This window comes from Emys orbicularis, chromosome 7 (genome assembly GCF_028017835.1).
Source record: "Emys orbicularis isolate rEmyOrb1 chromosome 7, rEmyOrb1.hap1, whole genome shotgun sequence".
NCBI lineage: Eukaryota > Metazoa > Chordata > Testudines > Emydidae > Emys > Emys orbicularis.
Window position 1 is genome coordinate 79228816 of NC_088689.1, and position 13426 is coordinate 79242241.

The 13426-nt window shown below is 60.5% G+C and overlaps 1 protein-coding gene across 2 annotated transcripts; it reads right to left on the minus strand.

Annotated features, from left to right (window-relative positions):
* Window positions 1-572: 572 nt before the first annotated feature.
* AMT (aminomethyltransferase) lies at window positions 573-10008 on the minus strand. 2 transcript variants are annotated; one of them, XM_065407977.1, is made up of 9 exons: window positions 9913-10008; window positions 6824-6991; window positions 5298-5378; window positions 4400-4531; window positions 4016-4094; window positions 1950-2095; window positions 1596-1776; window positions 1064-1219; window positions 573-751 (listed from the first exon to the last, which is right to left on the minus strand). In XM_065407977.1, exons 1-9 carry the CDS (start codon window positions 10006-10008, stop codon window positions 573-575), a joined length of 1218 nt encoding a protein of 405 aa, XP_065264049.1. The 2 variants fall into 2 exon arrangements, with proteins under 2 accessions (XP_065264049.1, XP_065264050.1); XM_065407978.1 differs by lacking the exons at window positions 4400-4531; window positions 9913-10008 and having other exon boundaries at window positions 6824-6952.
* Between the last annotated feature and the right edge of the window lie 3418 nt (window positions 10009-13426).

The following is a 13426-nucleotide window of genomic DNA, read 5'->3' on the forward strand; positions in this document are numbered from 1 at the left end:
CCAGGCTGAGCTGTTCTCCCCAGCTCTGCCACTGCCCCTGGCAGGCTCCACTGGGGGGTTATGGGCTCCAGGCCAGTGGGGGACCCAGAATACTCAGAAGCCGGGCATGAGCGGTGGCAGCTGGAGACTGCTCTCCAGGCCGTGCTCTCTGGGCACTGCACAGCCCCAGCCTAGCGTGGGTAAAGACGAGCGGCAGAGCAGGAGTGGAGTCAGGGGGTCTTTAATGGATAATCACAGCCCAATTACAGAAATGGGGGGGATGCCCAGGCGGGCTAGGGCAGCAGAGGGGCTCTCACCTTGCCAGCCCATTGCCTGGCAGCATGTGGCATACATGCAGCAAGGCCAGAGCATGTCTGGACACTGGGGGCACAGCTCAGAGGCTGTCCCGCCCCACCCCCCCAAGAAAACCAACAGACTGGCCTGGTTTGGCATCGGCCTCAGATGGGGCTGGAAGGCACTTGGACGGGTGGCACTGTGGGGAGTTCTGATTGGGGACATGGATTCTCATGTGGGGAAGAGAGGCGCATGCTGATTGGTTGGGGTGGGTGGGAGGCGTGGCTGCCAGCAACATCTCACTTGAGCGTGTGGTAGCGGGTGGGCACAAAGGGCATCCTGGTGACCAGGGCAGGGCAGCTCTTCTTCCGCACCTCCACTGCCAGCACCGTGCCCACCTGGCTCTGCTCGCCCTCCACATAGCCCATGGCCACATTCTTCTTCAGGCAGGGAGAGGGGCAGCCACTGGTTACTTCGCCTGGGCACAGCAAGCACAAGTGGGTTAGTGTGGGCACATATGTGCCAGCCCCCCACCACTGCTGGGGCCCAGCTGGGCAGACCCCACACATGCAGCTGTTACATTCTCCTTGACGTGGGGCCCAGCTTTGAGCTTTGCAGGTCGGAGCCTGTCACACAGGGAGATGGCCACGCCAAGCGTGCCAGGGTCAGGGTCCTGCCCCCTGGGCTGTGGCACAGTGAGGGGAAGGGAGGCCAGTGCAAGTGGGCTAATGAAGGGCTAGCCAAGCCCAAGCACCCCCCCAAGTGCCACGCTCCTGCCCGCCCCACCTACCGATGGGCCTGCCCTCCGGGCTCAGGATGGGCATGTGTGGCCGGATGGGGGGGCCTGTGGAAATCAGCCCCACGCGCTTGCGCTTAACCTTCCCTTTGATCTGGGGCACAATGACTGGGGCACCGGGGAAATCCATGGCCAGCCGGCGCCGCTTCCCTGCAGGCAGCAAGACAGGGCAAGTTAGGGGGTGGGGCACCCCTCCCCCACACCACCAGCACTCCAAACCCTGTCCCACCCCCGGCCCTCTGGGTGCCTGGCCAACCCCCGTGCCCCGGCACTCTGGGGGCCCAGCCAAGCCCCCCACGCACCAAGTGCCCCACAACCCATACCCCCCAGCCACAAGGGCTCTCACTGTCCCCATGTCTTCATTCTCCAAGGCAGCTGGCACCCCTGTACCAGCCTCCGGTCCCCATGCCAGGCTCAAACCCCCCCAACCCCCCCGCTCCCCAAGGTGTGTGTGCAGTGCTCCTCACTGCTGTTGCTAAGGTGCCCAGGCCCCGCCATGCCAGCCCTGCTCCTTGCCCCTTCCTACCCAGTGTCCACACCAGAGCTGCCTCCACAGGCGTGGTCGTCTCATCAATGTCGTTGCCATAGAGACAGAGCCCCGCCTCCAGGCGCAGGCTGTCCCTGGCCGCCAGCCCTGCCAACTGCACTTGTGGGTCCCTGAGCAGCAGCTCCACCAGCTCCACCGCGCGCCCCACGGGCACCGAGATCTGAGCCAAGCAATGGCAGGCATGGTAAGTTCCAGCTTCCCGCATCCCACCAGGCAGTGCCTGAGCCAGCACTGTGCCTCCCACGAGACACATCGCCCCCCTCCCTGCCCCGCCAGGGCTGCTCCTGTTTTGGTACCTCCGCCCTCCCCCACCCGGGCCCAGCAGCACGGTACCTCCACACCATCCTCTCCGGTGTAGCCGCAGCGCGTCACCCTACAGCCTGGCACCCCAAACACGCCCATCACCGCACTACTCATGAAGAGCAGCTTGGCCAGGTCGTCCGACACGCCTGTCTGCAGCACCTGCACCGCCGAGGGACCTGGGCACAGAAAGCACGGGAGGAGCTCAGCGAAAGCCTCAGCATCTGGAGGAGGGGGGCAGGTGGAGCATGGAGCGGGCAATGCCCACCTGTGATGTTGCACCCCATAATGCTTTATGGGAATATGCTTATGAATGTATATATGACATAACTGGAATATGTTTTATGCTACATATGCCATGTAACATATCTCTGTAAAGGTCATGATCTACTGAATCTATTAATCCTATTTGTATGCATGTATCATTTTTGTATTCGAAGTTACGAATATTGGCTTTGTACTTGTTTAATCTTAAGTAGCCTCAGTGAAGCAGTTGGTCAGCTTCCTGAGAAAGGACTATTCTCAGTAAGTGCCCAATCAAGAAACACTTAAGCCAACAATGAACTTGGAGATGCCAATCCACAGCTGAGCTTTCCCAGAAATTGTGGCTTGGCTGGTAAGGAACTCAGTCATGCATGGACATGTGAGTCCAGAACTCCATTTTGTAGCTGGATTCTACACGGGGGAGGGAGGTGTGTCCACCCACAAGAGAAAGTCTATTTAACCCCCTGAGAGACCCTTCCATTTGGTCTTCAGCTGGCTCAAGACATAGCCTCTCCACCCCAAAGGATACCTGAAAGCAACTGGGACAAGGGACAGTAACTACAGGGGGTTTGAGTGATTGCTGGACCCAGACTAGAAGGAGGCTAGTCTATAAAAGAGGCTTATTGGTGAGATTTTATCTGTATTCAGCTTCTTACTGTATTAGGTTTAAACTTGAGTGTTTTATTTTATTTTGCTTGGTAATTCACTTTGTTCTGTCTGCTATTACTTAGAACCACTTAAATCCTACATTTTGTATTTAATACAATCACTTTTTACTTATTAATTAACCCAGCATATGTATTAATACCTGGGGAAGGGGGGGACAGCTGTGCATATCTCTCTATCAGTGTTATAGAGGGCAAACAATTTATGAGTTTATCCTGTATAAGCTTTATACAGGGTAAAACAGATTTATTTGGGGTTTGGACCCCATTGGGAGCTGGGCATCTGAGTGTTAGAGACAGGAACACTTCTTAAGCCGCTTTCAGTTAAGCTTACAGCAGTTAGGGGACATGGTTCAGACCTGGGTCTGGGTTTGCAGCCGGCTAGCATGTCTGGCTCAAACCAGGCAGGGCACTGAAGTCCCAAGCTGCCAGGGAAAACAGACTTAGAGAAGTAGTCTCAGCTCATCAGTTGGCAGTTCCCAAGGGGTTTTCTGTGATCCAACCCATCACACCACTCTGGCAGCGCACAAAGGACTTGGGGTGGAGCCGGCAGGGGAAGTTTCAGTATGTCTGACTCAGAACAAATGGAGTCCCCGCTGTGGGCCAGTGAGCAGAGAGCCCGGGGCATTTCCTGCCAGCCCCCCACTGCTCTCTCAACGCTGCCCCACACAGCCAATCTGCCAGGGCCTGCCTGCGTGGCAGGCTGCCACGCACTGGGCCACAGGGCTGCCCGACCCCCTTCAGGCAGGTTTCATTCCAAGATTCATCAGCCCTGCAAGAGATTGAGTGAGTCAGCATTTCTGACCCACCCCCACCTCTGGGACAGCTCTGCCCAGGAATGATGGGCCTTGACCCTCACCTGGCAACCCCCAGTACCAGGGCAGTGCTGCCTGTGTTTACCAACTCCCCCCTGCACCGGGGGATGGGGGGGGGAGCACAGCAGGGCCGAGGGGTCTGTGCCATCAGCTTCTCTCTATAGGGTGTCCTGCCCCGTTCCCATGCACTTGGGGAGTCCCACCTTGGCTTGGCCAGCCTGGCAGGAGAGCCAGCACCATCAGCTCGGGGGGTGGCAGGAACTCTGAACCAGGGTGACCCCAATGGGGAAGGGGCTGTCAGTGCAGGGCCCTGGTGCAGGGACATGCTGGCAGCCCGGGGTGGGCGGCCCATTACCTTGCAGAGCTAGCAGCGCGTTCTCAGAGACCTCCAGGTGCACGTCGCCGCCTGCAGCCCGCAGCTCCTCTGCTCGGCCCTGGAAGGGAGACAAGCGCAGGTGGGAATGGGGCCAGCAGAGTAGGGACAGAGCCCAGCTCCTGAGGGCCAGGTCGGCAGCTGGACCATGGACCAGCATCGGACCTGCCTCCAGCCTGCACAGGGGATGGAGTCTTCCACTTCTGCCATTCAGGGAGCCCCCTGGTAGCCAGTGCTGAAGCCCCATGGGGATGGGCACCAACAGGGCGGCACCAGCACAGCGGGGAGAGAGCAGGTGCCCAGCAATGATCCCATTCTCGGGGTCACTGTGGGGTCCAGGCAGGGGGTGCCCAGCCGCACATATACCTGCATCAGGGCCCAGTCCTTCTCCCTGCAGCCTGCGTTGGACACCACGTAGAGGTGCTGCTCCGACGTGCTGGTCACAATCAGGTCGTCGAGGATGCCTCCCTCCTCATTAGTGAAGAGAGACAGGGTGCCCTGCAAGCGGGGCCATGCTGAGCCTGGGCAGCCACAGGCCACAGAGCAGACCTGCACCCGCCTGCCCACCCCCACCTCAGAAACTCCAGGCAAGGCCACGGATCACCAGCATGCCATGCAGCGTCTCCTAATGGCCCTTCAGTGAGAGACCCCTCCCTGCAAGCCCAGCCCTGGGCTCCCCCATCTGCCAGTGCCCCTCGCTCCCGACCGCAGGCCCCTGCTAGCCCAGCCCCGGGTCTCTCTCTCACTGAACAGAGGATGGGGTTGGTTTCGTGGTGGACGTGTGCTATGGGATCCCCCAGCTCTCTGATCCTGTGGCCTGAGCAGGACGGGTGGGCAGCTGAGGTGGCCACATCTCCTGTGATGAATTGGGCAATTTTCTGCACTTGTTATGAACCATCTGACTTGGGACCTATCCACATGGCGTCACTACCCCAGAGGGGAGAAGCAATTTGCTCCCTGGGACACAGAAGGTGTTGGAGTCACAGAGCCACCAGGGCTGGCTGGGCCCAGATCGACACATCGGCTCCTAGGTGAGCGCCTCTCCCCACTCGGCAGGAAGCTGAGTGCCCCACCGGGCACATGGCAGGAGCTGCCAGGCTGCTGCTGCACACAGAGCAGGGGCAGAGGGGGTCTAGAGCCAGGGCTCCCCCCAATGGTGGCTCTGCCCATGCCCAGGCTGCCCTAGGACCCACTGCTGTTGTCTCCAGGGCACTATAAAGACTCCTGGCCATGCGTGGGGGAGGACGTCTTACACCCACCATACCTGGTCTGGCTTCAGCTCCGCGATGTCCCCAACCACAAGGCTCTCCATGAACTTCACCCGGTCCCGGCCAAACACCTTGGTCTGGGGAGGAGACATTGCTGAGGGTCTGTTTCCGCTGGCTGGCCAGGCAGCTGGCTCAGGCTGCAGGGCAGTTTCATTGCCGTGTAGACGTTCTGGCTCCAGCTGCAGCCCAGCTCTGGGACCCTCCCACCTCACAGGATCCTAGATCCTGGCTCTAGCCTAAACCTGAACTTCTACAGGGCAATTTAACAGCCCCTCGTGCCAGTCCCATGACCCACGTCAGATGGCATAGGCCAGCTGCAGGCATCTGCAGCATGGGCACAGCTTGAGACCAGCTTACCAGCCCTGCCCCATAGCCATCAAGACATGCCCAGCCCCCATTGCAGAGCCCCCTGCTGTTCCTACCCGCCCCCCCCCCCCCCGTAGCAGAGAGCCCTGCGCTGCCCGTCGCAGAGAGCCCCCCTGCTGGCCCTGCCCCCCATCACAGGGAGCCCCGCGCTGGCTCAGCCCCCCCTCCCCCATTGCAGAGAGCCCCATGCCAGCCCTGCCCCCCCACCCCATCACAGAGAGCCCCACGCTAGCCCAGACTCCCCACCCCCATCACAGAGAGCCCCGTGCCGGCTCTGCTCCCCCACCCCATCGCAGAGAGCCGCACGCTGGCCCTTCCCCCCTGCCCCCATCACAGAGAGCCCTGCGCCAGCCCAGCCCCCTCCACCCCCATCACAAGAAGCCCTGTGTCAGCCCTTCCCCCTCCACCCCCATCGCAGGGAGTCCCGTGCCAGCCCTGCCCCCTCCACCCCCATCGCAGGGAGTCCTGCGCCGGCCCTGCCTCCTCCACCCCCATCGCAGAGAGCCCAGCGGCAGCCCAGCCCCCCGCATTGCAGAGAGCCCAGCACTGGCCCTGGCCCTGGCCCTCCCCAGTCAGAGAGAGCCCCAGCCCTGCCCCTCCCCACATCACAGAGAGCTCCGCGCCGGCCCTGCCCCGCTCCCCGTCCCCCAGCGTCACAGAGAGTCCTGCGCCAGTCCAGCCCCCCCGCCATTGCAGAGAGCCCTGCGCTGGTCCAGCCCACCCGCCATTGCAGAGAGCCCTGCGCTGGTCCAGCCCACCCGCCATTGCAGAGAGTTCCACCCTGTCCCCTGGTGGCAGGGTCTGGTACTTGTGTATTAAGATATTTTTAAGGTGCCCGAAGCAAGCGGGGGGGGCGAGTGAGCTAGGATTCCTGGGTTCCATTCTCTGCTCTGCCCTAACTCACTGTGCAGCCTGGCTGAGTCCCTGCCCTGTTTCAGGAGGGCCACAGCTCCAGTCACTCCCCTTGGATCTGACTCTGGGCAGTGCTGGCTGGCCCTGCCTGGGCTCAGTTTCCTCATCTCGGGGTGTCTTAGGGCTTGGCTACAAGGTGAGCGGGTGGGCAGCGAACGGGGCATACAGCTTCCTGGCCTGCGTGCGGCCAGGCTGTGAGCACAGGGGACCCTTGGCTGGGAGCGGCTGGGGTGCACGATGCTACCTGCAGCATGTGGGAGACATCAAAGAGGGAGCAGTGCTGGCGCGTGTGCAGGTGGGACTCCAGGTGGCTCAGCGCGTAGTGCACAGGCATGCTCCAGCCAGCGAAGTTCACCATCCTGCCACCCTGCTGCCGGTGGAAAGCATGGAGGGGCGTCTGCTTCAGGCCGTCCTGCAGGGCGAGAGGGGGCCAGATCAGGCCAGCCCTGGCACTAGAACCCCCCCAGCAAGAGGGGCTGGGCTCGGCGCCTGGCACAGAGCCATGTGTCCGGGGCACAGCATGGCTCCCTGCCAGGAAGGGTCGATGGGCACTGCCCCAGGGCAATGTTCCTGTCACGGGGCAGATTACCACCCGAGGGCCGCGCTGGCAGTCAGAGCTCGGGCACCCTCCCATGAGACAGAGCTGAACCTGCAGCTGACCCCCAGCAGCGCCCCTATGGGCTGGACGGGGAGAGGATGGCTCAGACCAGCTGGTACCCCAGCCACACTTGCGCAGCGGCAGCCCCTCCCTGAGCAGCTCTGGGGCTAGCTCGCAGGGTCTCCCTGTGCTGCCCCCAGGCTGGGAGTGCGCCCAGGGCTGCAGGCTCTCTCCCCCCACCCACCCTGCTATGCCTCCCTGCCCAAAGCCAGCCTCAGTGCACAGGGCTGTGCCCCAGACCCAGGGACGCCTGCTGGCACCACAGAGTAACCCCAGAGTAACCCCAGTGCCAGGCATGTCTTGGGCCCAGGCTCCCGGGGAGACTGCCTCAGACTTGATGGGGAACCCCCAGGCTTTCCCCTTTAGTCTCTGAGGGCATGGCTACAGCCCCCTGGGGGGGCATGAGCCCCTCCCCCCGGACCTGCTCCAGATGGGGGAGGCCTGGAGGGCACTCTGCCCCCCGCTCTGGGCTCCCATTCCAGAAGTTTTAGCAACGTATGTCTGTGCCGGCTGAGGCCTCGGGCTGCAGTGTTGGCTTGGACACTCATCTTGAGGCATAGGAGGGGGCTCCCCCAGGCGCCTCAGAAGGGAGAGGAGCCCCCGGGCTGGCTGCCAGGGCCCCGGCTCGGAACCAGGCTGTAGGTCTGAGCCCACGTAGCTGTTCCAAGAAGCTCAAGAAGGGGCACCTGCCCCAGTGCCAGAGCCAGAGATCTGGACTAACAGGAACATTCAGCCACCAGGTTTCTGGCTCCTCCCACCTCTTCCTGTAGCACTGCCTCCCACACTGTAGGGGCGCCAGGACCCCCAGGATTGGGCCATGTTGCCCAACAAGAGAGAGATGGCTTTGAGGGGGAGCTGAGGGGCCCCTTGGTACAGCACTGTGCCACAGCAGCATCCCCTTCCCCATGTGCCAAGAGCTGCCAACGCTCGGCACAAGGCTGGACTTCCCCTTACGGCTGCGCCGGCTCCCTGGGGCATGATGGACATGGCTCTCGCAACCCACCGAGACAAAGCCAGAGCCCTAGGCTCGGGTCCATGGTGCCTCCCTGCTGGATGGAGGGGAGGGGGGCATCCTTGCCCGGGGAGGGATGGGGACAACAAGGGCTGTATTTACTGATGGAGGAGTATTTGGGGTGCCTGCGCAGACAGCCCAGGGTTGTGTGTGCACAGATCAAGGGGAGCTCCTGCCCTTTGCCCAGCACGTGCCCTTCATTATCTGTAATTGGCATGTCCAAGGTCACTGAGGGGGAAGTGTCCTGCTGTCCCTGCCTCTCGCTTCGCTCCCCCCTCCGCCAGGTCTCTCTGGCTCCTGCTCTTTGCCAGTCTCCCACCCCTACCCTGCCTGCAGAGAGATCAGTAGGGAGAGTCCACATTCATCATTAGGGTTCAGAGTTGGCATCAGCATAGCTCACCCCAATCCCCAGGGCAGGCTCTCTGCACACTCAGGCAGGCACCACCACAGCAGTGGCACAGGGAGAGGTGCAGGGGGCAGCTGAAGGGGCAAAAAGAGAGCTGTTGGGAGGTGTAGTCTGAGGGGACAGGGTATTCAGGGGTATGGGGGGCACACCAATCAGGGGGGACAGGGGGGACAAAGAACAGTCAGGAGACATATGGGAGGCAGGGTGGTGGACACAGGGGGCATAGTCCCGAAGGCTCGTGGAGCAGTAGGGGGACACAGGGAGGGCCAGTTGGGGGCACATGTAGGAGGGGCGTGTAGGGGAGGGGGCAGGGGGATTCTCTACAGCAGCCCAGGCTACAAATTAAATTTGTTTTTAACCCAAAGCCAGGATGGGGGGGGGGGGGAGTGCAAAGTCAGGGGCCTGCAGGAGGTGCTCACAGGCAGTTGGGGGGGGTGGAAGTTGGGGAGGTTGTGTATTGGGGTGGTGGGAGGTGGCAGTGGGGGGTCAGGGATGGGATTTGGGGGGGCGTGGAGGATCAGGGATGAGCAGGGGGAGCTCAGGGGCAATTAGGGGGTTGGAGTTTGGGGGTGTTTGGTATCGGAGGAAGGGAGTAGGGGCTGGAATCGGGAGAAAGGTGTCAGGGAGTACCGGGGCAGTGGGGGGCGGAAGTTGGGGGCTGTGGAGGGTCAGTCAGGGGGTTGGGTATCGGCAGCGGGAGGGGAGTCAGAGGGCGGTGGAGGGTAGGGTGACCAGATGTCCCGGTTTTATAGGGACAGTCCCTATTTTTTGGTCTTTTTCTTATATAGGCTCCTATTACCCCCCACCACCTGTCCTGATTTTTTACACTTGCTGTCTGGTCACCCTAGTGGAGGGGCATTCGGGGGGGTGTCAGGTATCAGGGGGTCTGGGTTGGGAGTGTGCGGGGGAAGGATTCAGGGGTGTCCGAGGGCAGGGGGTGGCAGCTGGGAATCACGGGGCAGGAGTCAGGGAGTATCAGGGCAGCAGTTGGGGGCCATGTCGGGTATCGGGGGCAGAAGAGTTGGGAGTGGAGAGCGTGGGAGGAGGTTCAGGGCGGAAGTTGGGGGCAGTGGGCAGTCGGGGGGTGTCGGGTATCTGGGGGCCGGAAGTTGGGGGCCGTGGAGAGGGCAGTCGGGAGGTGGACGTTGAGGGGTATCGGGGCAGTGGGGACCGGAGCCCTGGATAGTCCCTGCGCAGGACATAGGCCGGACTGTGGGGATCACACGCGGACGCCGGGGTCCCCCCGCCCCCGCTCACCGGCCCAGAGCTGCAGCAGCGCCGCCGCCCGCCCGCCCCGGGCTCCCGGCCCCAGGGCCCGACCCGCAGCACAGCCCGGCCGCCCGCCCGCAGCATCCCGCAGCCTCTGAGCCCGGGCCCGCCCCCGGCACGGCAGGTTGGGAAATGCGGCCGCCGGGGAAAGAGAGGTTTAACGCCAGGGGGGGAGGGGATTAACGCGGGGGAGCTGCGGGGGGAGGGGTTTAAAGCGGGGGAGGGGATTAACGCGGGGGAGCTGCGGGGGGAGGGGTTTAACGCGGGGGAGCTGCAGGGGGAGTGGATTAACTCGAGGGAGTGCTGCGGGGAGAGGGGCTTAAGACGGGGGAGTGGAGCAACCCGGGGGGGACCTTCCTCATGGGATCTCTGTGCCACCTAGGGTGACCAGACAGCAAATGTGAAAAATCGGGACAGGGGTTGGGGGGTAATAAGAGCCTATATAAGAAAAAGACCCAAAAATCGGGACTGTCCCTATAAAACCAGGACATCTGGTCACCCTAGTGCCACCCGTGCCCCTCTGGAGGCTGGGGCGCTTTGGGTGCTTTGCTCCCGCCTCCCCCACCCCCACCTGGGGCACCAGGGAGAGCCCGGCCTGCACGGGACCTGGGGGCTCTTAGGGTGGCGGCGACGGTGTATGGGACCCGGGCCCACCTCCCCCATTCTACTCCCAGTCCCTATCGGTCCCCAGCCAGACACATGTGAGTCACTCTGAACTCCAGGGCTGCCAGGTGCCCGTATCCCAGCAGAGGCCCCTGGTGCCACTCGTACAGGTGTCAGCTGCAGGGTGCCATCGGGCTGCGTGCTGGGATGTGCCCATTGCAGGGACAGCCCCTACCATGCCCATGTCAGCGTGGCTGCGGCGCCTGCCCAGCTCCCCAGGATTTTGGGCTGTGGAGCATGGCTCCAAGTGTGGGGTGCTCACGGCCTGGGGCTCCCAGCCCCTGCAGCAGCATCCCTGGGCTCGGGGTGGCCATATGTACACCTGTGCACACACCTCATCTTTGGGAGCCAGCCTTTGGCTTGTCATGGAGCCCCAGGAGCGGCACTACACTCCATCCTTGGAGGGTCCCCTCAGTGTGCCAGAGCCCAGGGCAGGGCACCTCTGAGGCTGATTCCCAGCCTGCCTGCTTCACCCAGTTGCTCTGCCCAGCAAGTCCTGCATAGGCCTGGTCTACATTGCAAAGCGAGGTCTGGGTGAATCCGTGTGTGTGTGTCTATGCCAGGGGTAGGCAACCTTTCAGAAGTGGTGTGCCAAGTCTTCATTTATTCACTTTAATTTAAGGTTTCGCGTGCCGGTAATACATGTTAACGTTTTTTAGAAGGTCTCTCTCTATAAGTCTATATTATATAACTAAACTATTGTTAAAAGAACAGGAGTACTTGTGGCACCTTAGAGACTAACAAATTTATTAGAGCATAAGCTTTCGTGGGCTACAACCCACTTCTTCGGATGCATATGCATATGCTTTTTCTTATGCATCCGAAGAAGTGGGTTGTAGCCCACGAAAGCTTATGCTCTAATAAATTTGTTAGTCTCTAAGGTGCCACAAGTACTCCTGTTCTTTTTGCGGATACAGACTAACACGGCTGCTACTCTGTAAACTATTGTTGTATGTAAAGTAAACAAGGTTTTCAAAATGTTTAAGAAGCTTCCTTTAAAATTAAATTAAAATGCTGATCTTACGCCGCCAGCCTGCTCAGCCCGCTTCCAGCCTGGGGTTCTGTTCACCTAGGCCTGCAGCGGGCTGAGCGGAGCGACTCGAGGTCAGGGCAGAGGGCTGGGGTGTGTGTGGAGGTGCAGGGCAGAAGGCTGGGTGTGGGGGGGGTGCAGGGCAGAGGGCTGGGGTGTGTGTGGAGGTGCAGGGCAGAAGGCTGGGTGTGGGGGGGGTGCAGGGCAGAGGGCTGGGGTGTGTGTGGAGGTGCAGGGCAGAAGGCTGGGTGTGGGGGGGGGTGCAGGGCAGAGGGCTGGGGTGTGTGTGGAGGTGCAGGGCAGAAGGCTGGGTGCTGGGGGGAGGTCAGGGCAGAGAGCTGGGGGGGTGTGTGGAGGTGCAGGGCAGAAGGCTGGGTGTTGGGGGGAGGTCAGGGCAGAGGGCTGGGAGGTGTGGGGAGGTCAGGGAAGAGGGCTGGAGGGTGTGTGGGGGTGCAGGGCAGAAGGCTGGGTGTTGGGGGCGACTCGAGGTCAGGGCAGAGGGCTGGGGTGTGTGTGGAGGTGCAGGGCACAAGGCTGGGTGTGGGGGGGGTTCAGGGCAGAGGGCTGGGGGGTGTGGGGAGTGCAGGGCAGAAGGCTGGGTGTTGGGGTGTTGACGTCATTAGGCCTATATATATGAACCAGAGTTCTTCCATGTTTAAACTCTGTCCTTCCATGTTTAACTCTAATCGGCCTCAAAAGCCAAGGACAGGAATTGGAATGTGTAAATAGCCAGTTACCAATTACGACCTTGCTCATAACCAGGTCCTAAGCAATAATGATGAGGTTTGCATGTTTCTAGCTGGAGGAGGGGTAGTAAACTAAGGGTAAACAGAACCAAATGATTGTTTAGAGGAATGTTACTAACAAGCTAGATTTATAGCCCTAGAATGATTTAACGGCTTAAATGTATAAACATGTCTTCGGTAGAGAGGGGAGGGGAAGTAGGGGGTGGTGGTACGGGGGAGAGAGGTGGGGGCTTAGTTGTAAAGTATAAGAAGAGAGAAAATGTTTTGTTCTGGTGTGCTCGATTTGAGACTTGCCTGTCTCCTTGCACCACTTTGAGATCTCAAATAAACTTTGATTGTTTCTCCACCCCGGTATGTTTATTGGCGCGAAGCACGCCGGGCAACGAACCAGCGCTGTTGCTGTCCTCGGGCCTCTGTGCCTGCAACAGTCTTGGCGTCCCTGGGTGGGCTCGAGGCTGAAATTTAGCCTTGCCCGGACCCCTCTCGGAGGTCGACGGATTGCGGCGACGACCGACGCCCAGAGCTCACCGGTGACTTCATCGGGGGCTTCGGTGGAGATGTGGTTTGCTCGACCCCGGAGGGTACAACGGTGCAACGTGCTCAATTAGTGGAGAAGCAGCTGCGGGCGACGGTGCAGAACCGGACCCTTGGATAAGGTAGGAACAGTCCAGTGGGGACTTTACCTGTTTTGACCTGGGGACGCCCAGTGTCTCCCTAGAGTATGGGGCAGGGGCAGAGTACTGCAGGCAGGGCAAGGTGTACGCCCTTAGAATGCATTCTGGTGAACTGGAAAGTGTTTGGATCGGATCCGTTGATTAAAAGTAAAGTGAAAAGATTCTGTACAGTAGACTGGCCTCAATACCAGCTAGAGGACCAGGAAAGGTGGCCACCGGAGGGATCACTTAATTATAATACGATCCTTCAATTGCTTCTGTTTTGTCAGCGAACGGGTAAATGGAATGAACATATGTATGTACAGTTGTTTATGTTGTTAAGAAATAGGTCAGATCTTTTGCAAAGGTGTAATTTGACTCCGACAGGTTCGGTAGTAACTACTGTTAGT